The following is a 26,563-nucleotide window of genomic DNA, read 5'->3' on the forward strand; positions in this document are numbered from 1 at the left end:
AAAATTAAAAGCTATAAAATCGGGCTACACAAAAACCCATAAAAACAAACAAAGTCAATAATTTTTTTATGACTTATGACCAATATTTGTAAACGTAACCAAACTAAATTGAAAGTCAACACTTGAGCGTATAGCTTAACTGGGAGACTGGACGTAACATTCGTTGGTGGTATTGTTACAGATTTTGGGGTTCGTTAAAGCTTTGCAAATAACACACAAAAAAGGGACAAAAGAGCTAAACCTAAACAAATGTCTGGCATTCATTAGCACTTTAATTTAAGTAGAGGCTAAACTTTTATATGTGATGGTGATTTTTATTTGTTTTGGTGTTGAATAAAAATGAAAATTAAAATTTCTCTTAATATGAAATGAAATAATAATCCATGGTTTGGATATACCAATGGGAAGTCGTATATGGAAATATTTAAGGGGAATATATTAAAAACTCTACCGAGGGATGGAGAGGGGTGTATTAATTCTGGTGTTATATTTTAGTCCCTATCAGGTCACATAAGTTTTACGTTTGTACAAGTGGGGATTGTAACCAAGATTTTGACTTCTTCAAAAATTCGTTTTTGTGAAACAATTTTAAAAAGCCAACTTTCTATTCTTGTGAAAAATCGGCATTCAATATTTGCAATTATTGTAATTATTAGAAATTCGACTCTTGGTCTCTTTTACCATTAGCAAAATTCGTCCTTATAAAATTTGTAAAAGTCAAATTTCGAAACATTTGCATGATCGGATTTCGACATTTGCAATTATTGAAATGTCGGTAATATCGTCTAGTTTTGGACTAGAGGTGTGTGTAGGGATTGTAGTCAAGATAAATAATTTGACATTTCGGCTTCTTCCCCATTTGCAAAATTTGCCTCTGTACTCAGAGTCTGTTAGTCTGAATGTCTGTCTGTCTTTTGTAACCACGCCTTCAGTAGTGACGATATCGTCCTCGAATTTGGCACTGATTCGTTTATGTTGTATGTCAGCACATATAGTTCGAAGATTGGTTATATTGGTACAGATTATATAGCCTCCGTGAAAACTGACCCTCCCATTTGTGGTCGTTGGATTGTAGAAATCACAGTTTTTACCCGATTTGCCGGAATTGGAAATGTAGAGGTAACTATTTTAGGACCATAAATTGGTGTGCCGAATGTGGTGTGTATTAGAGTCCCACCAACTTTTTTTTTTGCCGAAGTTGAAGAAGATGTACGACAAAAAGAAACAATAATCGGCCTAACGGCCATTTGCATGTAGCTCCGTTAGGGTTTAACTGCCAGTTAACAGAAATTAAATGGAAATATCTTCTTTCCGGTTAATATTAACTGAAAAATTTTCAGCAGTTAAGCTCCTAACTAACACAAAGAATATATAGGCAAGATGATAGATATGTCCATAGCTCGGTTTAAAAGTTCGTTAGCTAACGAAACACTAATGGAGCTTCATGAAAATGTGGGTAAGCCGATTATTTTCCTGAAATTTGTAATTAGAGAAATTTGGTGTTTTTGAGTTCTAATTTAGCATAGTTTATTCAGCAAAGGCATAAACGCAACAAAAACCGGTAATTCAGCCCATGTCTTATAATATTCTTTAAGAACTAAAAGACTTTCAATCAGTATTCAAAATTCCATAAAAAATAATTTTTATATATATTTTTTTTTTTTGTTTTGTTCTGGATGTTTTGACTGTGACAAATTCAACTCTGGGACTATTCAATATGAAATAAATTATTTAAAAAGCTTCGGCCTCGGTTAATCGGCCCTTTACCGCCGAAGGCCGATTATCGATTTTTGGCCGAATGCCGAAGCCGATTCTTCGGTCGAGCTCTAGTGTGTATTAGTCCATTTTTTGGAAAAATCCCCCCATCTAGAGGTATTCTAAGTCCACAAATTGGTAGTAGTGCGTGCCGGTCCATTCTTTGGTATGGCCACCATATAAAGGGTGATTTGTTAAGAGCTTGATAACTTTTTTTAAAAAAAAAGACGCATAAAATTTGCAAAATCTCATCGGTTCTTTATTTGAAACGTTAGATTGGTCCATGACATTTACTTTTTGAAGATAATTTCATTTAAATGTTGACCGCGGCTGCGTCTTAGGTGGTCCATTCGGAAAGTCCAATTTTGGGCAACTTTTTCGAGCATTTCGGCCGGAATAGCCCGAATTTCTTCGGAAATGTTGTCTTCCAAAGCTGGAATAGTTGCTGGCTTATTTCTGTAGACTTTAGACTTGACGTAGCCCCACAAAAAATAGTCTAAAGGCGTCAAATCGCATGATCTTGGTGGCCAACTTACCGGTCCATTTCTTGAGATGAATTGTTCTCCGAAGTTTTCCCTCAAAATGGCCATAGAATCGCGAGCTGTGTGGCATGTAGCGCCATCTTGTTGAAACCACATGTCAACCAAGTTCAGTTCTTCCATTTTTGGCAACAAAAGGTTTGTTAGCATCGAACGATAGCGATCGCCATTCACCGTAACGTTGCGTCCAACAGCATCTTTGAAAAAATACGGTCCAATGATTCCACCAGCGTACAAACCACACCAAACAGTGCATTTTTCGGGATGCATGGGCAGTTCTTGAACGGCTTCTGGTTGCTCTTCACTCCAAATGCGGCAATTTTGCTTATTTACGTAGCCATTCAACCAGAAATGAGCCTCATCGCTGAACAAAATTTGTCGATAAAAAAGCGGATTTTCTGCCAACTTTTCTAGGGCCCATTCACTGAAAATTCGACGTTGTGGCTCGTTAGTAAGTCTATTCATGATGAAATGTCAAAGCATACTGAGCATCTTTCTCTTTGACACCATGTCTGAAATCCCACGTGATCTGTCAAATACTAATGCATGAAAATCCTAACCTCAAAAGAATCACCCTTTACATATCGATCTCCAAATTTACCTTATCGGGTTTCTAGAATCCATAGTTTATATCCGATATTAGAAATCTAGGGGTATTTTAGGGCTACAAATAGGTGTGCCGAGTGTGCTAAGTATCGGTCCATTCTTATAAATCCTCATTCTTATAAATCCTGAATCTGATGTCGCTTTCATTCTTAGAAACTTAACTTCGGGAGGTGTATATCAAACCATCTTCCTGAGGTGGTATGTTTTGGTGGGTATTCAAAATTCTCCCAGTCCGAACTTACGGCTCTATAAATAATCCACCCTGTATAAGGGCGCAGCATATTCCTTCCCCACTACGACAATTCATAAATAGAAATAAAATTTTGACAACATTTGCTATAGAAATAAAATTTTCACAAAATTTTCTATAGAAATAAAACTTTAACAAAATTTTCTATATAAAAAAATTTTCACAAAATTTGACAAAATTTTTTATAGAAATAACATTTTGACAAAATTTTCTATAGAAACAAAATGTTGACAAAATTTTCTATAGAAATAAAAATTTTGACGAAATTTTCTGTAGAAATAAATTTTTTACATAATTTTCTATAGATATAAAAATTTGACGAAATTTGCTATAGAAATAAAACGATAACAACATTTTCTATAGAAATAAACTTTTGACAAAATTTTCTATAGAAATTAAAGTTTGACAAAATTTTCCATAAAAATAAAATTTTAACAAAATTTTCTATAAAAGTTAATTTTGACACAATTTTCTGTAGAAATAAAATTTTGAAAAAATTGTCCATAGCAATAAAATTTTGACAAAATTTTGTATTAAAATTAAATTTTGACAAAATTTTCGAAAGAAATAAAATATGACAAAATTTTCTAATAAAACAAAAGAATATAGAAATGAAATTTTCACAAACTTTTCTATAGAAATAAAATTTTGACAAAATTTCCCATAGAAATAAAATTTTGACACAATTTTCTATAGAAATAAAATTTTGACAAAATTTTCCATTGAAAAATAATTTTTACAAAATTATAGGGATACAATTTTGAAAAAAATTTGTATAGAAATAAAAAAATTTTTCATAGAAATAAAATGTTGACAAAATTTTGTATTAAAATTAATTTTGATAAAATTTTCTATAGAAATTAAATTTTGACAAAATTTTTCATAGAAATAAAATTTTGACAAAATTTTTCATAGAAATAAAATTTTTGACATTTTCTATAAAAATAAAATTTTCTATAGAAATAAAATTTTGGCAAAATTTTCTATAGAAATAAAATTTTGACAAGATTTTCTACAGAAATTACAGTTTCACAAACTTTTCTATAGAAATACAATTTTGAAAATTTTTCTATAAAAATTAAAATTTGACATAATAAAAAAACAAAATTTTCTACAGAAATGAAATTCTATAGAAACAAAATTTTGACAAAATTTTCTATAGAAATAAAATTTTGACAACATTTTCTATAGAAATAAAATTTTGAGAAATTTTCTATAGAAATAAAATTTTGACAAAATTTTCTGTAGAAATGAAATGTTGACACAATTTTCTATAGAAACACAATTTTGACAAAAATTTCCATAGAAATATAATTTTTACAACATTTTCTATAAAAATTAAATTTTGACAAAATTTTAAATAGAAATAAAATTTTGACAAAATTTTCTATAAAAATAAAATTTTGACAAAATTTTCTATAAAAATAAAATTTTGACAAAATTTTCTATAAAAATAAAATTTTGACAAAATTTTCTATAGAAATAAAATGTTCACAAAATTTTCTATAGAATTAAATTTTGACAAAATTTTCCATAGAAATAAAATTTTGACAAAAATTTCTATAGAAATTTTGACAATAATTCCCATAGAAATTATATGTTGACAAAATTTTCCATAGAAATACAATGTTGAAAAGTTTTCTATAAAAATAAAAGTTTGACAAAACTTTCCATAGAAATAAAATTTTGACAAAATTTTCCATAGAAATACAATTTTGACAAAATTTTCCAAAGAAATCAAATGTTGACAAATTTTTCCATAGAAATACAATTTTGTCAAAATTTTCCATAGAAATAAAATAATAAAAGTTTGAAAAAATTTTCTATAGCAAAAAAATTTTGCTAAATTTGCTATAGAATTAAATTTTGACAAAATTTTCCAAAGAAATAAAATTTTGACAAAATTTTCTATAGAAATAAAATTTTGACCAAATTTTCTATAGAAACAAAATTTTGATAAAATTTTCCATAGAAATAATATTTTGACACAATTTTCTAGAAAAATAAAATTTAGCAAAATAGGATTTTTTTTGGTAAATTTTTCTCAAAATTTTGGTAGATTATTTTTGGCTAGACTAGCAACAATGACTATGAGTCTATCGGAGATTCTGCATCTCTTGGATACATTTTATGAAATCTAAAAAAAATATTTTCTGGCAGGCACATTTTTAAGCATATCAAAATTCGTATGCCTGACCACAATGTGGTTTTTGGAAAAGTAAAATTTATTTAACCATACATCATTTATCTATCTATCACCTTTAGTTCCCACACGTTAACACAACTGACTTCGCCCCCTCTCCACCAAACCATCAATCATGATTCAAAGCCATCAAAAAATCCCCTTTCCATAAGGTGAATTATGTTTTCCCCAAAAAAATACTGATAACGACACGCTATCACCATACGAATGGCATTATGGACAACAAATGTGAAGGCATTACCACAATCAAACAACATTGTAAACAAATTGTGGCACATTTTCTTGTCCTGTCTGAGGCCATGAGTTTACATTTGCCCTCCCAAAATAGCAGAGGTAAATAACCCAGCAGTCAATTGGTCTTATTTGTCTGTTGTAGCAAATGTCCTAATTCATAGCATGGACACAGGGATTTTGGGGGGAAAACAGACAAGCAACATAAACAAGGAGTTTTTAAAATAATTTGACTTGGCTTGCGATGGGGATGGGGGTGGTGGTGGTGGTAGAAGATATGGTGTCACTCATTCTTCCGGCCACTTTGTATACATTGGGGTCCTGGGGTAAAGTTTTGCCCTTACGGCTGTCAAATACATTATTATTATTATTTGCTTTTATTTTTGTTTTTTTTTTATTCGCTCACATATACACGCGTAGAAAGTGAGACAGACTTTTATGCAAATATAATTTCTCCTTCTAACCCTCACCTTAGTGTGTTGTCAACATTTGTTTTTTTTTTTTTTAATTTTATTTTGCTATCAGGCGGTGCACAGTGAAACGAAAATGAATTATTGTTTTTTTTTTTTAATTTTTGTACTCTTCAAAATCTTACGAGTTTGGAACAAAAAAAAAAGTTTTTCAAATATATCAAGCAGCTTTTGAATTTTAGGTATCAGAAAATTAAAAATTTGAAATTGGAGCAACAAAGGCAACAATAAGGATATTTTACTTCCAACTTTTACCAAATTTTATATATTGGCAACACCGTTCAAGATATCGACGAATCAACATCCCCGACCAACTATTTAAATCTTTTCAAATCTGCTTATCTACTCACATTTTCGTTTCCGACACTGTGCCATTACCGACACCTTTTCTGTGAAGAGGGGAAAATCCAACAGCTGTTGCTATCACTAATTTCCCGTATTTGTTTCCGTGTCCATGTTTTATTTGTTGGTATTCCAGTTGGCTTTATAACTCCAGCCGAAAGTGGTCGAAGCTTTGACAGCGCTCTTCCTCCCTTCCTCTCGTGACCATACAACTTAATATGGTCATAAAATTGTATAGGCAGATTTGTCGTTCAATGTGTGTCACACGCAATTACAGGAATTTGTTAACAAATAATAATAAATTTTCTTCAGTTTTTCCGTAACAACAACGATACAAAAAAAAACGCAAAATCAACTGTGTAAACGTATAAAATCAGCCAACATAGCTTCTCGACACATTATCGTTTGGCAACAGGAAATAAAAAACAATGTTAAGCGGATCATTTTACCCAACAACAACATCAACGAATAGGGTCATCCATAACTTTTTTTTGGTTGCATGAAGGTGTACAAGTAGCAAATGCTTGTCCTAAGGGTTGAACAGGGACGAAGGATGAGAAGATAAAAATTCCAACATACCCCACCCCGCCCCACAAAACAAAAAAGTATAACTAAATGAACCTCCGTCCATAGCATATAATTTGGCCATGTTGTTATTGGAGTAAACATAATTTGGGCAAATATTCAAAAAGGTGTTCCTAAGGCCTTTTTTCTTCTTCTTTCGATTATGTTGAACATTGGAATTTGGAAGCACAGATGTTAATGACAAGCAATGAACAGTCCACAGGGTGGAGAGTTAATGAAAGGGTTAGAGTCACTAAAGCTCTCAACCATATCGACTACGAAAATATTCAGATGGAAATATTTAATTGGCCAAAGGGAAGAGGCTGAATGTTTTCAATGAAATTAGGCACAATACACTGAAAAAAATATTATACAGTTCCAATTTTTTTAATTAGTATATGAGGGCAATATACAATTATTGACCGATATGGACCAATTTTTGCATGGTTGTTAGATACCATATACTTACACCCAGGGTAGTGGAGTCGGAGTAGGAGTCTGAAGTTTTTGCTAGAGTGCAGCAGGTGTCGTAAAAACTTTGCTCTATAGAAAATTTTGTTAAAATTTTATTTCTAGAGAAATTTTTTTTTCATAATTTTATTTCTATAGAAAATGTTAGCAAAATTTTACTTCTATAGAAAATTTTGACAAAAACTTATTTCTATAGAAAATTTTGTCAAAATTTTATTTGTATAGAAAATTTTGTGAATATTTTATTTATATAGAAAATTTTGTCAAAATTTTATTTCTATAGAAAATTTTGTTAAAATTTTATTTCTAGAGAAAATATTTTCAAAATTTTATTTCTATACAAAATTTTGTCAAAATTTTATTTATTTTGTCAAAATTTTATTTTTATAGAAAATTTTGTCAAAATTTTATTTCTATAGAAAATTTTATCAAAATTTTATTTCTTTAGAAAATTTTATCAAAACTTTATTTCTTTAGAAAATGTTGTCAACATTTTATTTCTATAGAAAATTTTGTCAAAATTTTATTTCAATAGAAAATATTGACAAAATTTTATTACTATAGAAAATGTTGTCAAATGTTTATTACCATAGAAAATTTTGTCTAAATTTTATTTGTATAGAAAATTTTGTCAATATTTTGTTTTTATAGAAAATTTTGTTAAAATTTTATTTCTATAGAAAATTGTGTCAAAATTTTATTTTATATAGAAAATTTTGTTAATTTTTTTTCTATAGAAAATTTTGTCAAAATTTTATTTCTATAGAAAATTTTGTCAAAATTTTATTTCTATAGAAAATTTTGTCAAAATTTTATTTCTTTAGAAAATTTTGTCAAATTTTATTTCTTTAGAAAAGTTTGCCAAAATTTCATTTCTATAGAAAATTTTGCCAAAATTTTATTTCTATAGAAAATGTTGCCAAAATTTTATTTCTATAGAAAATTTTGTCACAATTTTATTTCTACAGAAAATTTTGCAAAAATTTTATTCCCAAGGAAAATTTTGCCAAAATTTTATTCCCATAGAAAATTTTGTCAAAATTTTATTCCCATAGAAAATTTTGTTAAAATTTTATTTCTATAGAAAATTTTGTTAAAATTTTATTACTAAAAAAAAATTTTGTTAAAATTTTATTTCTATAGAAAATTGTGTCAAAGTTTTATTTTTATAGAAAATTTTGCCAAAAATTTTATTTCTATAGAAAATTTTGTTAAAATTTTATTTCTATAGAAGATGTTGTCAAAATTTTATTTCTATAGAAAATTTTGTCAAAATTTTATTTCAATAGAAAATTTTGACAAAATTTTATTTCTATAAAAAATTTTGTCAAAATTTTCTATAGAAATAAAATGTCAAAATGTAGAAAATTTTGTCAAAATTTTATTTCTATAGAAAATGTTGCAAAAATTTTATTTCTATAGAAAATTTTGTCAAAATTTTATTTCTATAGAAAATTTTGCCAAAATTGTATTCCCATAGAAAATTTTGTCAAAATTTTAATCCCATAGAAAATTTTGTTAAAAATTTTATTTTGTTAGAAAATTTTGCAAAAATTTTTTTCTTTAGAAGAGTTTGCAAAATTTTTATTCTTTAGAAAATTTTGCCAAAAAGTTATTTCTATAGAAAATGTTGCCAAAATTTTATTTCTATAAAAAATTGGCAAAATTTTATTTGTGTAGAAAATTTTGTAAAAATTTTATTTCTATAGAAAATTATGGCAAAATTTTATTTCTATAGAAAATTTTGGCAAAAATTTTATTTCTATACAAAATTGTGTCAAAATTTTATTTCTATAGAAAATTTTGTCAAAATTTTATTTCTATAGAAAATTTTGTCAAAATTTTATTTCTATAGAAAATTTTGTCAAAATTTTATTTCTATAGAAAATTTTGTCAAAATTTTATTTCTATAGTAAATTTTGTCAAAATTTTATTTCTATAGCAAAGTGAGTCAAAATTTTATTTTATTAGAAAATTTTGTAAAAAATTTATTTCTATAGAAAATTTTGACACAATTTTAGTTTTATAGAAAATGTTGTCAACATTTTATTTCTATAGAATATTTTGTCAAATATTTTGTCAAATATTTTGTTAAATATTTTGTTAAAATTTTATTTCTGTAGAAAATTTTGTCACAATTTTATTTCTATAGAAAATTTTGCAAAAATTTTATTCCCATAGGAAATTTTGTCTAAATTTTATTCCCATAGAAAATTTTGTTAAAATTTTATTTCTATAGAAAATTTTGTTAAAATTTTATTACTATAGAAAATTTTGTTAAAATTTTATTTCTATAGAAAATTTTGGCAAAATTTTATTTCTATACAAAATTGTGTCAAAATTTTATTTCTATAGAAAATTTTGTCAAAATTTTATTTCTATAGAAAATTTTGTCAAAATTTTATTTCTATAGTAAATTTTGTCAAAATTTTATTTCTATAGAAAAGTGAGTCAAAATTTTATTTTTATAGAAAATTTTGTAAAAATTTTATTTCTATAGAAAATTTTGTCACAATTTTATTTCTATAGAAAATTATGGCAAAATTTTATTTCTATAGAAAATTTTGGCAAAAATTTTATTTCTATACAAAATTGTGTCAAAATTTTATTTCTATAGAAAATTTTGTCAAAATTTTATTTCTATAGAAAATTTTGTTAAGATTTTATTTCTATAGAAAATTTTGTTAAAATTTTATTTCTATAGAAAATTTTGTTAAAATTTTATTTCTATAGAAGATTTTGGCAAAATTTTATTTCTATAGAAAATTGTGCCAAAAATGTTATTCCTATATCAAATTTTCTCAAAATTTTATTTCTATAGAAAATGTTGTCAAAATTTTATTTTCGTAGAAAATTTTGTCAAAATTTTATTCCCATAGAAAATTTTTTCAAAATGTTATTTCTATAGAAATTTTTTTCTAAATTTTATTTCTATAGCACATTTTCTTTGGCTCGACTTCACAGCCCTGCTTACACTACATTTTTTAAGTGGATCGGATGAAATTTTCTTTTCCTACAGGCTCCGCAAACCAAATCTGGTGGACGGTTTATATAGGGGCTATACATAAATGTTGTCCGATATAACCCATTTGCAATACCATCCGACCTACATCAATAAAAACTACTTGTGTCACATTTCAAGTTGATAGCTTATTTTGTCTGGAAGTTAACCTGATTTCAACAGACGGACGGAGGAACGGACGCACAGTGCTTCGAAAGCGGCAAAAAAAATATGTTCTCCGATTTGTATTCTAATTTCTGTTTTTAATAGTCTATCATATCGAGCTTCGAATGCAAAAACAAGATTTTGCTATAATTGATCAGAACTATTTGTAATAAAAATATTTGAATTTTAAGTTTTTTTTTGCTTAAAAACAGGGTTAAATTACGTGGATGTTGCAAAAAAAAAAACGAATGATCCGATTTTAGTCAAGTTAAATATTTTGTATAGGTATTGATAGTAGTTTTTGAAATAAAACCACAAAACAATACAAACCAAACTCAAAAAAAGAAATGTAATTCAGAGATATATTTTTTTGTTACAAGTCTTCAAAGTAACACCAAAATGGCCAAGAAGGGAAAGAATTGAAATGTTCACCTATTTTATAAACTTTTGCAAAGATGATTTTTAAAATTTGCATTTTTATATAAGCAAAAACAATTATAAAGCAAAAAAAAAAAAAAACAAAGAAATACAACTGAGAGATATATTTTTTTGTTATAAGTCCTCAAAAAACATCAAAATGGCCAAGAAGGGAAAAATTGGAAATTTTCACCTGTTTTATAAAATTTGCAAAAATGATGCTACTTTTTCAAAATTAGCTAAATAAATAAAACTCCATTAAATTTTTGTTTCTCTCTTACAGATTTAGTCCAACACGTGCCCCAGCACCCTGGGATGGCATTCGTATATCGGATAAATATAGTCCCGTGTGCCCGCAACGTTTGCCAAATATACAAAATGAAACAGCGGCCTTGGAGAAAATGCCTAAAGGTCGTTTGGAGTATTTGAAAAGACTATTACCATTCCTGGAAAATCAATCAGAAGACTGTTTATATTTAAATATATTTTCACCAATTAATGGTAAGTGATGAAACTTTAACATAACCCAAAAACTAAAAGAAAAGGACCAAGGATTTCAAATTATATTAAAATTTAATATGAAGAATATAATTTTATTTATTTATTTTATTTATTAAAATCTTTATTATAATTGCAAATTATAATAGCAAATTATAATAAATGTAAAGCAACTAGCAATTAAAGCTATCAGCTTAATTTTATAACATATCATAACAGGTTTACCACACTGAAAAAAACGCATGCCCGGTTCCAAAAATTTTGTCTTTACACCAATGATTTGGTATTGATACCGAATCAAAGAAGCAGAGAATTGAAGTAAGAATACCTTTAGGATACAATTCTCTTTTAAATTTGAGTTTTGCGAACTTTCTTTTAGGAAACAAAATATTAGTTTTTTTAGCCTTTTTCTTCTCGAGCTATCAAAGTCCTTTAAAAACGTGTTAAGGACAAATTAGATTTCCAAATTCAGACTATACCTCAAGTAGAGATTATGATATGTTTCAAGTCAAAAACGTCTTTAAAAAATATTACTATAAAACATCTCCTATTTGTGGACACTTGTAAAGATATCCAATTTTTAAATTGAGTCACTTAACTACACGGACAAAACAATTTCATTGAAAAGTATATATCAGAGAAATGCATTTTCTATATTAAGCAAAATTTGCATTCACATTGTAAGGACATGAAATCTTTGGCCTCACGACAATATTTTTTTCAGTGAAATTATCCAATTATTCTCTTCAAACTTCGAAATATCCATTAGAAAGTGAAAAAAAATATTTCCCTTCCTATTCGGTTCACTGTTTATTTGAGTATGAAAACCGTAGTGCAAAATTTCACTATGATGTACTTGAAACTTTCCAAAACATTCCTATCCAACTAAGAGTTACTTAAATTTTTTACATAAATAAAATTTTAGAAAAATTTTCCATAGAATTAAAATTTTGAGAAAATTTTCTATAGAAATAAAATTTTCCATAGAAATGAGAAAAATGTCCATAGAATTAAAGTTTAGATGATATTTTCTATAGAAATTAAATGGTGACAAATTTTCTGGACACTGAAAAGAATGTTGTCCTGAGGTCAAAGATTTCATGTCTTTAAAATACGAATGCAAATTTTGCTTAGCATAGAAGACGCATTTCTCTAACATAAAGTTTTTTTTCCTTGTGCAAAAGTCGATAAACTTTTCAATGAAGTCGTATTGCCCGTTATGGGTATCATAACATGAAAGAAAATCTTTTTGGGCTAAGGTCGACTTGACTTTAATAATTCAGAAAAATTCTTTAAAATTAATAAAATTGTCTTTAAATTTGTTGTCTTTTTACATCTTGACTACAAAGCAAAATCGTTCAAATATAGGACACGTTTTTCAACACTTTATTTTAAAGACGTTTTATACTTGAAACATAGCATAATTTCTACTGAAAGTCGAGGAATAAACTGTTGACAAAATTTTCTATGGGAATAATATTTTAACTAAATTATCTATAGAAATAAAATATTGACAAAAATTTTGCTATAAAAATAAAATTTTGACAAAATTTTCTATACACGTAAAAAAATAATACATTTATTTTATGAATAGTGTTCTTAAAATTTTTCCAAACACTGAGTTCATAAATTGTATGAAAACGGTTCATAATTTAAAAAAATACAGGTTTTGAATTAGTACGGATGAATACATCATTTTAAAGAATTTTCTTTATATTATAAATGAAGTATACATACTTTTCGATAATGAAAAAATATGTACTTTTACATAATAGACATTAAAACGTCATACATCAAATGTAACTTTTCTTTTTTTCTTTTGCATTTCATTTGCCCCAATTGCATACATACTCGTAATAGACCCATTTATTAAAAAAAATCCGTTAAAGCCCAGTAAGCCAGAAAACATAATTTTATATTATTTTAATGTAATTATAAGCATGAGCAATTGAAGCGTGGTTAAAGTTGCTTTATTTCATCAACCTTTCCAGTGATAAATAATCTTCCGATCACGACGGCGAATCAAACTGGACTGAACAAACCAAACACAGTAAAGACACGTGTTAACTTAAAAAACGATATGTTTGTCTTTTTTGTCTAGTATTGTATGCTTGTATTGTATACCTATGAGAGTAACACTATATTGTGGCTCTCTCACGCTAAGAGAAAACCAGTATTTTGGATATATTATGTAAAGTTTCATGAATTGTATGAAAGAGTCCAAGCACATTATTAAAAACAGAATAATTTACAATAACAAATATTTACGCAAAAATATATTTATTTATTTATTTATTTCGTCTAGGGAAAATATTCCATACAGACTAATGCTTAATAATAAATTGTGTTTAACAAGTTCTTAAATTGATTAATATTCAAAGAAAAGTCTACGTCGTATAGCAAACTTATTCTATTACATTCTGTAAGAAATCTAGTGATGGGCTCATTCATAGCGTAGCTAGTTCTATGACAAGGAACATGAAAAACTTCAAAATTTCTTAATCTTCGGGATGGTACATGAAATCCTATTTTACTAAGAATATAAGGGCAATCTAAAGTGCCACATATAACTTTATATAAGAATAGAATGCATTGCAGAAGTCTTCGATCTTTTAATGTAGGCAAATGTATCAATTTACATCGATGCTCATAGAGTGGAATTGGCTCAGTAAAATTGAGTGAACTTAAGCAAAACTTCACAAATTTTTTCTGAAGACGTTCAATACGATTGATATGCGTGCTACACGACGGGCTCCAAACAATTTGTGCATATTCTAACTTTGTCCTTACAAGCGCAGTGTACAAAGTCTTGCGAACATAAGGATCTTGAAACTCTGTACTATGTCGTCTGATCAAAGCTAAAAGGGCATAGGCTTTTGGCATTATGTAATCAATATGAGCATTAAATGATAATTTAGAATCGAAAAAAAATGCCGAGATCTAAAATCTCACTAACCTGCCTAACACGATTATCGGTAACATAATACTCAGATATCATTGGGGAGTGACGACGACTAAAACATACATAAAAACATTTTCTAACATTTAGTGACAAGTGATTAATCTCACACCAATTCACAATCGAATTTAAATCACATTGAAGATGAATAGCATCTAATAAACTATTGACGCACTTGAATAATTTTAAATCATCTGCATATAACAAAGTATTGGAAAAAGAAATGCTCTTAGGCAAATCATTTATGAACAAATTAAATAATAGTGGGCCCAGAACACTACCCTGTGGAACCCCTGATTTCGCAAAATAATTATAAGAGTTTACGCCATCAATAGACACCAAGTACACTCTATTGAATAAATATGACCCAATCCACTTTAATGATTTTGAATGAAATCCAATCCTTGCTAATTTCGCAAGCAATATGTCATGATCGACTTTGTCAAACGCCTTGGATAAATCAAGAAAAATAGTATCTATATTACGTAAATGTACATCTATTTTATGAAAGAGTCCATAAATTATTAAAAATGTAACAATTTATGTACAAATTCATATATATTTTTGAGTGTAGAAACAAAATTTTGACAAAATTTTCCATAGAAATACAATTTTGACAAAATTGTATTTCTATGGAAAAAATTTTGACAAAATTTAACATAGAAATAAAATTTTGACAAAATTTTCTATAGAAAGAAAATGTTGACAAAATTTTCTATAGAAATAAAATTTTGACAAAATTTTCTATAGAAATAAAATTTGACAAAATTTTCTACAGAAATAAAATTTTCTACAGAAATAAAGTTTTGACAAAATTTTCTATAGAAATACATTTTCTATGGGAATAAAATTTTGACAAAATTTTCTAACGAAATAAAATTTTTGTTGTTTTTTTGATTTCAGCTTAAAAGGTTTTAAGGTTTAAAAAACAACAACAGTGATTAAAGAACAAAAACCAACAATAACAAAACAAAACGAAGGAAATAAAATGTTGACAAAATGTTCTATGGGAATAAAATTTTGACAAAATTTAATATAGAAATAAAATTTTGACAAAATTTCTATAGATATAAAATATTTGACAAAATTTTTCTGTAGAAATAAAATTTTTTTGACCAAATTTTCTGCAGGAATAAAATGTTGACAAAACTTTCCTTAGATATAAAAAAAATTTCTATAGAAATTTTGAAAAAATTGAGAAAATTTTCTATAGAAATATAATTTTGCTAAAATTTTCTATGCGAATAATATTTTATAAAAATTATCTATAAAAATAAAATATTGACAATAAATTTGCTATAGAAATAATATTTTGACAAAATTTGCTATAGAAATAATATTTTGACAAAATTTTCTATAGAAATAAAATTTGACAACATTTTCTATATAAATAAAAATTTTCTAGAAAAATAAAATTTTTACAAAATTTTCCATAGAAATAAAATTTTGACAAAATTTTCTATAGAAATACATTTTCTGTGGGAATAAAATTATGACAAATTTTCTATAGAAATAAAATTGTTACAAAATTGTCCACAGAAATAAAATTGACAAACTTTTCTATTGGAATAAAATTATAACAAAATTATCTATAGAAAAAGTAATATTGAAACAATTTTGCTATAGAAATAAAATTTTGACAAAATTTTCTATAGAAATAAATTTTGACAAAATTTTCTATAGAAATAAAATTTTCACAAAATTTTGTACAGAAACAAAGTTTTGACAAATTTTCTATAGAAATTAAATTTTGACAACATTTTCTATAGAAATAAAATTTTGACAAAATTTTCTGTAGAAATAAATTTTCTATGGGAATAAAATTTTGGCAAAATTTTCTATAGAAATAAAATTTTGGCAAAATTTTTTATAGAAATAAAATTTTCTGCAGGAATAAAATGTTGACAAAATTTTCTATAGAAAAACATTTTGAGAAAATTTTCTATAGAAATTAAATTTTGACAAAATGTTTTATAGAAATAAAATTTTGACAAAATTTTCTATCGAAATAAAGTTTTGACAAAATTTTCTATAGAAATAAATTTTCTATGGGAAAAAAATTTTTGCAAAATTTTCTATAGAAATAAAATTTTGGCAAAATTTTCTATTGAAATAAAATTTTGATAACATTTTCTGCAGGAATAAAATGTTGACAAAATTTTCTATAGATATAAAATATTTGACAAATTTTTTCTGGAGAAATAAAATTTTTTTGACAATATTTTCTGCAGGAATAAAATCTTTACAAAAATTTCCTATTGAAATAAAGTTTTGACAACATATTCTATAGATATAAAATATTTGACAAAATATTTCTGTAGAAATAAAATTTTGACAAAATATTCTATACAAATTAATATTTGACAAAATTTTCTATATATGTAAAATTCGACAAAAATTTCTATAGAAATTTTGAAAAAATTGAGAAAATTTTCTATAGAAATAAAATTTTGAAAAAATTGTTCTACTGTAAAGTTTCGACAAAGTTTCTAAAAAATTTAACATTTTTAATTTTCGTATTTGTATTTCTTACTATCTAATTCCATTGGGAGTAGTTCTCCCCTTTTGTAGAAGTAGTAACTTTGTCTTATTGCTGCACAGAAAAAATTCCACGAAAATTTTTCCAATTAAAATCTTAATTGAATTTTTAAAAATATTCAATTAAAAATTTAATTGATTCAACAATTTTTTTTAATTGAAATAAAAATCAATCACACAAATGAATAGTATCAATTAATTTTTAATTGACTGTCAATTAATTTTTTAATTGATACTACCATTTCTATGATTGAAGACATTTCAATTAAAAAATTAATTGGATCAGTTAATTTCGTAATTGAATCAGAAAAAAAAATTTTGTGTATGCAAACTAAATTCGTTAAAATAATTATAATTCGACACATTTATAATTCATGGGATGTAGGTTACAATGGCTCAGTTAGACTATTCAGTCCATTGTGATATATATAAATACACCCAAAAAATTATCACTAATAGGAGGTTGATTCATTTATTCGAAGAAAAGCCATTTTTTTCATACTAACCTCAAATAGTTGATCATAAACATCAAAATATATATTTTTTTAATTTGCTAGATCGTGGTAAAATGTTTTAAAAATTTTTTTGGCACTTCTTGCTAAACCATAAATATATCTGCGAAATTACAGAAATAAGGCTTTAGAATTAACTGTTTCCTACAGTTTTTTTTTACTAAACTTAAAACCCAAAAACAATTGAAGAATTAGAGATTGTATCGAAAATGTACCTCTACAAAGTGATGCAGGGTATACTAGTCAGCCCAGCCCGAATTAAGACTTTCTTTACTTATTTTAATTGGTAAAATTGTTGTTTTAAGAAATTCCACTACATATAGAATATAAATAATTTAATCCCTAAAAATCCTAAATTTCCAAAAATTTTTCATACATTTACATTGTTAAAATAAAAATTAATTTCGTGGAAATCGAATAATTTTTTTTCGAATACATAGAATTAAATTTTAAATATTCACACGTATACGTGAAATTAATTCCCTGATAAAAATAAATATATATGTCACATAGGTATGGGCGCTATAAAAATGCTAATTGTTGTGGATTTGCGATGCAAAATTTTTACATTGTTTTTTTTTTTTTTTGTCAATAAATCACTTGTTTATTTTAATTCTTTGCGAAAAAACAACAACAATATTATAATTTCATTTGTGAAATTAAATAATTGTTAAATCCCTGACAAAAAAAAAAACAACACAAACAAAATTACACAATATCAGTGGTTCCCCCTCCCGCTACCCCAAAAACTCGTAGAATAAACCAAATAAATAATCAAGATTCATGTTTACATATTGACAAATATTGTAAAGTGAGGTCAGGGGTGGAGATCTATATACGAATATAGGGTAAGAATTTAATTAAAAATTTACCACAAAAAGTATCAAAATCTCATTAATATATCAAATACGCAAATGTATGTACGTAGCAAACAGGGTTCACACAAGACCATAGAAGTAAACCATAACCACCGCAATTTTTTTCCTCCGCTAACCAACAAAAATGAAAACAAACCAAAGCAAAAAAGGGGAGCGTCAACAAAATCGGCATTCAATTTATTCCGAATGGAAAATGCAACCAACTTGAATTGAATTTATACTATGTGGATAAAAATACAATTAAATAGGGCCATAATTAAAAACACAATTCAATTATAACAAAATTGTTAGTCCTGACCATTGTGTATGGATGGAGATGCTGAAGGTTATTGCTTGTTTACTAGATTTTCTGGATTTGCCATAAAAAATAATCAGCATTAAATTCAAACTGTTTAATAGAATTAATGAAACTCTATTTAAATTTGTAAGGATTACCGTAACTTATACCGATTAATTCAGTTATCAGATTCATAATGCATTTTCTGATAAATTATGGGGAGCAAAAAAAAAAGCAACAAACAAAATCTAATTAAGTATGAAAGAAATCGGATGACGGTGCACTGTATGATGCACCAAAGCCATCCTGATGAATTGATTGGATATAAGAGTAAAATTTTTCATAAATAAGTATCATTAACGATCCACCTAAAAAGATGTGTTATATCCTCCACCATAGAAGGGGGCGTATACTATCTTTGTTATTCTTTTTGTTACACATCGAAATATTTGCCTCAGACACCATAAGGTACATATAATCTGGGTCACGGTGAAATTCTGAATCGATCGAACGATGTCCGTCTGGATGTCCACCCATCTGTTCATGGCCTCCAACAAATAATGAAAATTAGATCCATATACGTCATATTTAAAAAAAATTAAGTCGATGAGTTTTACAACATTTTTTCGAATGGCAAACTTTGGCACGACTCATGGCATTCAAACGGTCACTGAAAAAGTGGTCGATATTGTTAAAAATCAAAAAAAAAAATGGAAAGTTGAATTTTCGTTCCTTTGATACGAACCATGTCCTTAAAACGATCACCAAAGCCATCACTATTACCGGCGAAGCGGATAGACGATATTTTTGTATTTTTTAGTGCCTACCTTTCACTTCATTGCGCGGTAGAAATGAGCTAAGATCACAGTTGCCACTCAAGCAAAAAATTATATATCAAAATTTGGAGAAAATGTTACCAAAAAAATACCATTTTGCAATATTTTATGTCTACAAAATAATTTTCTCAAAATTTTATTTCTATAGAAAATTTTGTTAAAATTTTATTTCAATAGAAAATTTTATTAAAATTTTTCTTCCATAGAAAATTTTGTCAAAATTTTATTTCTATAAAAAATTTAGTCAAAATTGTATTCCTACACAGAAAAAATTTCACGAAAATTTTTTCAACTAAAATCTTAATTTAGTTTTTAAAAATATTCAATTTTATTATAAATTTAATTTTATTTTAAATTTAATTGATTCAACAATTTTTTTAATTGAAATAAAAATCAATCACACAAATTAATAGTATCAATTAATTTTTTAATTGGATCAATTAATTTTTAATTGACTGTCAATTAATTTTTTAATTAACACTATCATTTCTGTGATTGAAGACATTTCAATTAAAAAATTAATTGGATCAATTAATTTCGTGATTGAATCAGAAAAAAAAATTTGTGTGTTCCCAGCAAAAAAAGAGCTTCCAAAAAAGTAGTTTGGATCCCCAATTTTTGATCCAAAAGTAGTGCAAACTTGGGTCATCTCCAATGAATTTTACATGGGATTATCATAGGACTTTTAGAAGTTGTGCCTTAAAAGTTCATTTGGATGAAGAAATTTAAATTTTTTTCAAATTTCACTTCCTATTTTTATTAGTATTTTTTGTTACACTTTTATTTTCTTATTATCTAATTTTTACAAATGGTTGGGTTGGAACCATAACAGAACGCGTTCGCACACTCAGCCACAAACGCAATTGAACACGATGCATCAAAACATCTATGCAAATGTTTGTGATATGAACCTAATATGACAACACGGCATGACATTCTAACTACTTCCTGAGATGTTCTTTATTATTATGATTGAAAAACTAAACAACGCTGATTTATTATATATTTTTTCTAAAACAATATTTGTTCATGTTATACATATTTTTTAATTTGTTTTATTTTTTTCTCGGCATATAATTTTTTATAAATATATTTTTTCCATTAAAAATCAACAAAAATTACAAATTATCAAAATTTGTAAAATCACATCAAAAGAACTACCATAGAAGTGAAAAAGTTATTTTTTTTTGCGAAATTTCACTTAAAAAGAAGTAAAAAAAAACGAAAGGGGATCGAGGGTTGCGCTTTAAAAGAAATGTTTGTGGAAAAAATTCCATTATTTTTTGCTGGGTATAAAAACTTTTGTCAAAATTTTATTTGTATAGAAAAATTTCTGAAATTTTTATTTGTAGAGAATATTTAGTCAAAATTTTATTTCTATAGAGGATTTTATCAAAAATTTATTTCTATAGAAATTCTTATCCAAATTTTATTTCTATAGAAAATTTTGTTCAAATTTTATTTCTATAGAGAATTTTGTCACAACTTTATTTCTATAGAAAATTTTTGACCCAATTTTATTGCTATAGAAATTTTTGTCCATATTTTATTTTTATAAGCAATTTTATTAAATTTTTATATCCATAGAAAATCTTCTCAAAATTTTATTTCCGTAGAAAATTTCCTCAAAATTGAATTTCTATAGAAAATTTTGCCAACATTTTATTTCCGTAAAAAATTTTCTCAAAATTTGTTTCCATACAAAATTTATTCACAATTTTTATTCTATAGAAATATTCGTATCAAAATTTTATTTCTATATACAATTTTGTCAATATTTCATTTTTATAGAAAATTTTGTCTAATTTTTTTTTTTTTTTTTTTTTTTTTTTTTGTATAGAACACCTTGTCCAAATTTTATTTGTGTCCAAAAATTGTGTCCAAATTTTATTTCTTTAGAAAAATTTTTCAAAAATTTATTTCCATTAAAAATTTTCTCCAAATTTTATTTTCGTAACAACTTTTTTCTACCTTTTGTTTCTATTGAAAATTTTGCCAAAATTTTATTTCCGTAAAACAATTTCTCAAAATTTTATTTCTATAGAATATTGTCTCAAAATTTTATTTCTATAGAAAAATTTCTCAAAAATGTATTCATAGTCATAACAACTTTTCTCAACATTTTATTTTTAAACAATATTGTCTCAAAATTTTATTTCTATAAATAGGTTAGGTTAGGTTAACTGGCAGCCCGATGTATCAGACCCACTTAGACTATTCAGTCCATTGTGATACCACATTGGTGAACTTCTCTCTTATCACTGAGTGGTGCCCTATTCCATGTTAAGCTTAATGACAAGGGACCTCCTTTTTATAGCTGAGTCCGAACGGCGTTCCACATTGCAGTGAAACCACTTAGAGAAGCTTTGAAACCCACTGAAATGTCACCAGCATTACTGAGGTGGGATAATCCACCGCTGAAAAACTTTTTGGTGTTCGGTCGAAGCAGGAATCGAACCCACGACCTTATGTATGCAAGGCGGGCATACTAACCATTGCACCACGGTGGCTCCCTATTTCTATAGATAATTTTGTCAAGATTTTATTTTTATAGAAATATTTGTCTAAATTTTATTTCTATAGAAAAGCTTGTCCAAATTTTATTTCTTTAGAAAAAATTCTCAAAAATGTATATCCATAGAAAATTTTCTCTACATTTTATTTCTGTAACAACTTTTCTCAACATTTTATTTCTATAGAAAATTTTGCCAAAATTTTATTTCCGTAAAACATTTTCTCAAAATTTTATTTCCATAGAAAATTTATTCACAATTTTATTTCTATAGAATATTGTCTCAACATTTTATTTCTATAGAAAAATTTCTCAAAAAATCAATTATATTCATAACAACTTTTTTCAAAATGTTATTTTTAAAGAATACTAGCGTAACCCGGCCCGCTTCGCTGCGCCTTCCGAAGCGTATTTGGAGGAACATTTTGCATTAACTTAGTCAACTATATCCTTCGTGCTGAAAACAAATTCGAAAAGATTTCAATTCTTTTAAACAAATCGGACTACTTGATTTTTCGTTTATAGGTACAAATACGGCGGGAGAGGGTGTACCCTTTCCTCCAAATTTTTTTAATAATGTTCTGTATTCAAGTAGTTGGACAATCTTATATATTTCTTGTGAATTTTAAGTGTGCTTTGTCAAGGAAAGGTATCCTTCTCCTCAACATATCTGAAAATTAAGCACTATATTATAATAACATACAAAGAATTACTGTTTCCCATCCAATAAATCGGAAAAAGCAAAAGTAGTAAAAAAATTTACCACATTAAAATTTGCTAAAATGTTGGAAAATGATGCACCCTCTACGTTGGCTGCCAATTTCATGTAAATTTAAGTTCTTTACTAAAAAGAAGTCTGGCAGAAGCCTGTACAAAAATCATAAAATTATGTACCGAGTTCCCATTTACGGACAACCCTCTACTTTCAATTTAAGAAAAAAAAAACGGACAAAAGGGAACCCTCTCCCCACCTTCGCTCCACTCCGACCTGATATCGGACTATCACGTACCCTATATTAATTTCGCAACTACTCAATGGTCCCTATAAATTCTATCGAAGTAAATAGATAAAGTTTATTTCAATTTTCCCCTTCCCCAACCAGATATCGAAAAATCATATACTAATTTAAAAATTATGTATAAATTTAATCACCTCCTGCCACGTCCCCGTAAATTTCAAGTAGATCGTAGATGTTTAAATTTTGCTCTATTGTTTTAAAGGGACGTCACTTTCCCCGATACAATATCGACACCCCTAACCTTCCCTGAAAATTCTTGAAACTTTCCTTCAAGTGTGGGGCAAGGAAGGTTGCCTCTTCGTTCATAACCTTCCCCCACTGCTTTTGTAAATTTCAAGAAAACTTAAATTTTTTTTGTAGTTTTAGAGGAGGACCTCCTCCCTGACCAAATGTCGAAAAGCGTATCTTTTGTAAACGTCCCAGAAAATGTCAAGCAAATTATAAGCCTAAAGGGGCGGCCTCTCTTCCGTCCAAATATCACAAAATCAGTTATCAACTATTACGGTTGACGGAAGTTACGATCTCTCCCCAGTCCTCTGTAAATTTCAAGTAACTCGGTAAAGTTTAATTGTTTCTCTGTATGCACTTAAGAGAAGCGGATGTCTCCCTATGCCCTTTTATTTTTATTAAAAAATCAGGAACCTGATATAAATTTCGTAACCCATTTTTTCTGTAAAATGTCAGTCGGGGGAGTTTAGTTTTGTTTGAACTTAAAAAAAAAAACAAAATTTGGGCAAAGGGGTGGTCCCCCTCCCCGACCAAATATCGGAAAATAATGTAGCGGATTTTTGTCTACATGCCAACCCAACATTCAACGAAAATTTCAAGCAAATCGCAGAATTTTGTTCCAAGTTCCAAAAAGTAGGGCAAGGGGGAGGTCCCCCCATCCACATATGAAATCATCGGGTACCCCATATTAATTCCATAACCTCACCACATGTTCTCTGTAAATCTCAGATAATTTAGAGAATTTTAGTTTTTTCATTGCACTTTAAAAAAAGTCGAACAAAGGAGAGGCCCCCTCCGCCACCAAATATCGAAATAAAAAGTAGCGGATCTTTGTCTAGATGCCAACCGCAATCTTCAACGAAAATTTCAACCAAATCGGTCAACTTTGGTCCAATTTCAAAAAGTCCGACAAAGGGGAGGTCCCCCTCCACGACCAGGTGTCAAAATACGAGGTACCCTATTTTCACTACATGAACGCCTCCTACAATCTCTGAAAGTTTCAAGTAAATCGGTTCAGCCGTTTCGGAGCCAACTCGGTACATACAAACAAACAAACAAACAAATAAACAAACATAAATTGAATTTTATATATATAGATTGCCTCAAAATTGTATTTCTATAGATAATTTGTCAAAATTTTATTTGTATAGAAAATCTTGTCCAAATTTGATTTCTTTAGTAAATTTTCTCTAAATTTTATTTCAGTAACAACTTTTCTCAACATTTTATTTCTACGGATATTTTTGTCAAAATGTTATTTCTATAGAGAATTTTGTTGAAATTTTATTTTTATAGCAAATTTTATCGAAATGTTATTTCTATAAAAAAATTTTTCAAAATTCTATTTCCGTAGAAACTTTCTCAAAATTTTATTTCTATAGAAAATTTTATGAAAATAATATTTCTATAGAAAATTTTGCAAAAAAAAATACATTTCTACAGAAAATGTTGTCCAAATTTTATTTCTTTAGAAAATTTTATTTCTATAACAGGGATCCACCGTGGAGCAATAGTTAGCATGCCCGCCTTGCATACACTAGGTCGTGTGTTCGATTCCGATTCCAAAAAGTTTTTCAGCGGTGGATTATCCCACTTCAGAAATGCTGGTGACATGTCTGAGGGTTTGAAAGCTTCTCTAAGTGGTTTCACTGCAATATTGAACGTCGTTCGGGCTCGGCTATAAAAAGGAGCTCCCATTTCATTGGGCAGCATTCAGTGATAAGAGAGAAGTTCACCACTCTGGTATCATAATGGACTGAATAATCTAAGTGAACCAGATACATCGGGCTGCCACCTAAACTAAACTAACCTATATCTATAGAAAATTTTCTCAAATTTTTATTTCTATAGAAAATTTTGTCAACATTTAATTTCCTTAAAACATTTTCTCAAAATTTTATTTCCATAGAAAATTTATTCAAAATTTTATTTCTCCAGAAAATTTTGTCAAAAAGTTATTTCCATAAAAAAATATTATTGCCCCAAAACTTTATTTCTATAGAAAATTTTCTTAAAAATGTATTTATATTCATAACAACTTTTCTCAAAATTTTATTTTTAAACAATATTGTCTCAAAATTTTATTTCTATAGATAATTTATTCACAATTTTATTTTTATAGAAAATTTTGTCTAAATTTTAGTTGTATAGAAAATCTTGTCCAAATTTTATTTCTATAGAGAATTTTGTACATTTTTTTTCTATAGAAAATTGTGCCCAAATTTTATTTTTATAGAAAATTTTGCAGAATTTTTTTTTTCTATAAAAAATTTTGTTAATTTTTTTATTTCTATAAAAATTTTTCTTTTAATAATAGTTATGTAGAAATTTTTCTCAAAATTTTATTTCCATAGAAAATTTTCTCTATACTTTTTTATTTTAAAAATTTTCTCAGAGTTTTATTTCTACGGACATTTTTGTCAAAATTTTAGTTCTATAGAGAATTGTGTTGAAATTTTATTTTTATAGCAAATTTTCTCAAAATTTTATTCCTACCCAGCAAAACTGGGTAAGCTCTAGTAATTCTTTTTCTAATACCGGTAATCAAAAAGTTACTACTTGCAGTATTACCTGGGATTTAAAAATAATAACTTACCTGTGTAAGCAAAAAGTGATTCTTTCTATTAATACCGGTAATCAAAATCATATCTTGAGATCCGGGTTCGGCTCTACAGTGGGTACCATTAATAGTAGCGAAAAGTAATGCCAAATTATATTTCAAAAAAATATTAATTGATAATGCCAATAAAATATATCCTTGTTTCCTAAAGTTGTATATTACATAATTTATATTACAAAATAACATCATTGAATAGATCCATGTAGTGGAGCGTGGTATAGTGTGTTGGATTTCGCACTTTTTAGGTATCTTTATGGTAAAGATATTATTTTTGGAGAGCTGGTATGCTTGCGAAAAAGTATTTATTTTTCGACTGCTGGTATGCTTGCACGGAAGTACTTTCCTCCAATGTCATGCCCGTGTAAAAGTATTACTACTGATATATGTACGAGGAAGTTGTTACCAATTTGGCGCAGGCATACTTGTACTCATACCTGGTAATAGGAGTTTTTGCTGGGTATAGAATTTTTTTTTTTCGTAGAAAATTTTCTAATTTTTTTATTTATAAGAAATATCTTCAAAGTTTTATTTCTACGGAAAATTTTATCAAAATTTTATTTCCATAAAAATTATATCATAATTTTATTACTTTAGTTATAAAATTTTATCAAAATTTTATTTATAAAATTTTGTCATAATTCTATTTCTGTATAAAATTTGTGTAGTACCTTT

General features: G+C 27.1%; 1 protein-coding gene across 1 annotated transcript in view; it reads left to right on the forward strand.

Moving 5' to 3' along the window:
* Positions 1–26,563, forward strand: part of Nlg4 (Neuroligin 4) — a 458,188-nt gene that overhangs the window by 8,235 nt on the left and 423,390 nt on the right. The window contains exon 2 of the mRNA XM_075294829.1: positions 11,298–11,515. Within this exon, the coding sequence (XP_075150944.1) occupies positions 11,298–11,515 (218 nt within the window). The remainder of the gene's footprint in view (positions 1–11,297; positions 11,516–26,563) is intronic.

Source organism: Haematobia irritans, chromosome 1 (assembly GCF_050003625.1).
Source record: "Haematobia irritans isolate KBUSLIRL chromosome 1, ASM5000362v1, whole genome shotgun sequence".
Classification (NCBI taxonomy): Eukaryota; Metazoa; Arthropoda; class Insecta; order Diptera; family Muscidae; genus Haematobia; species Haematobia irritans.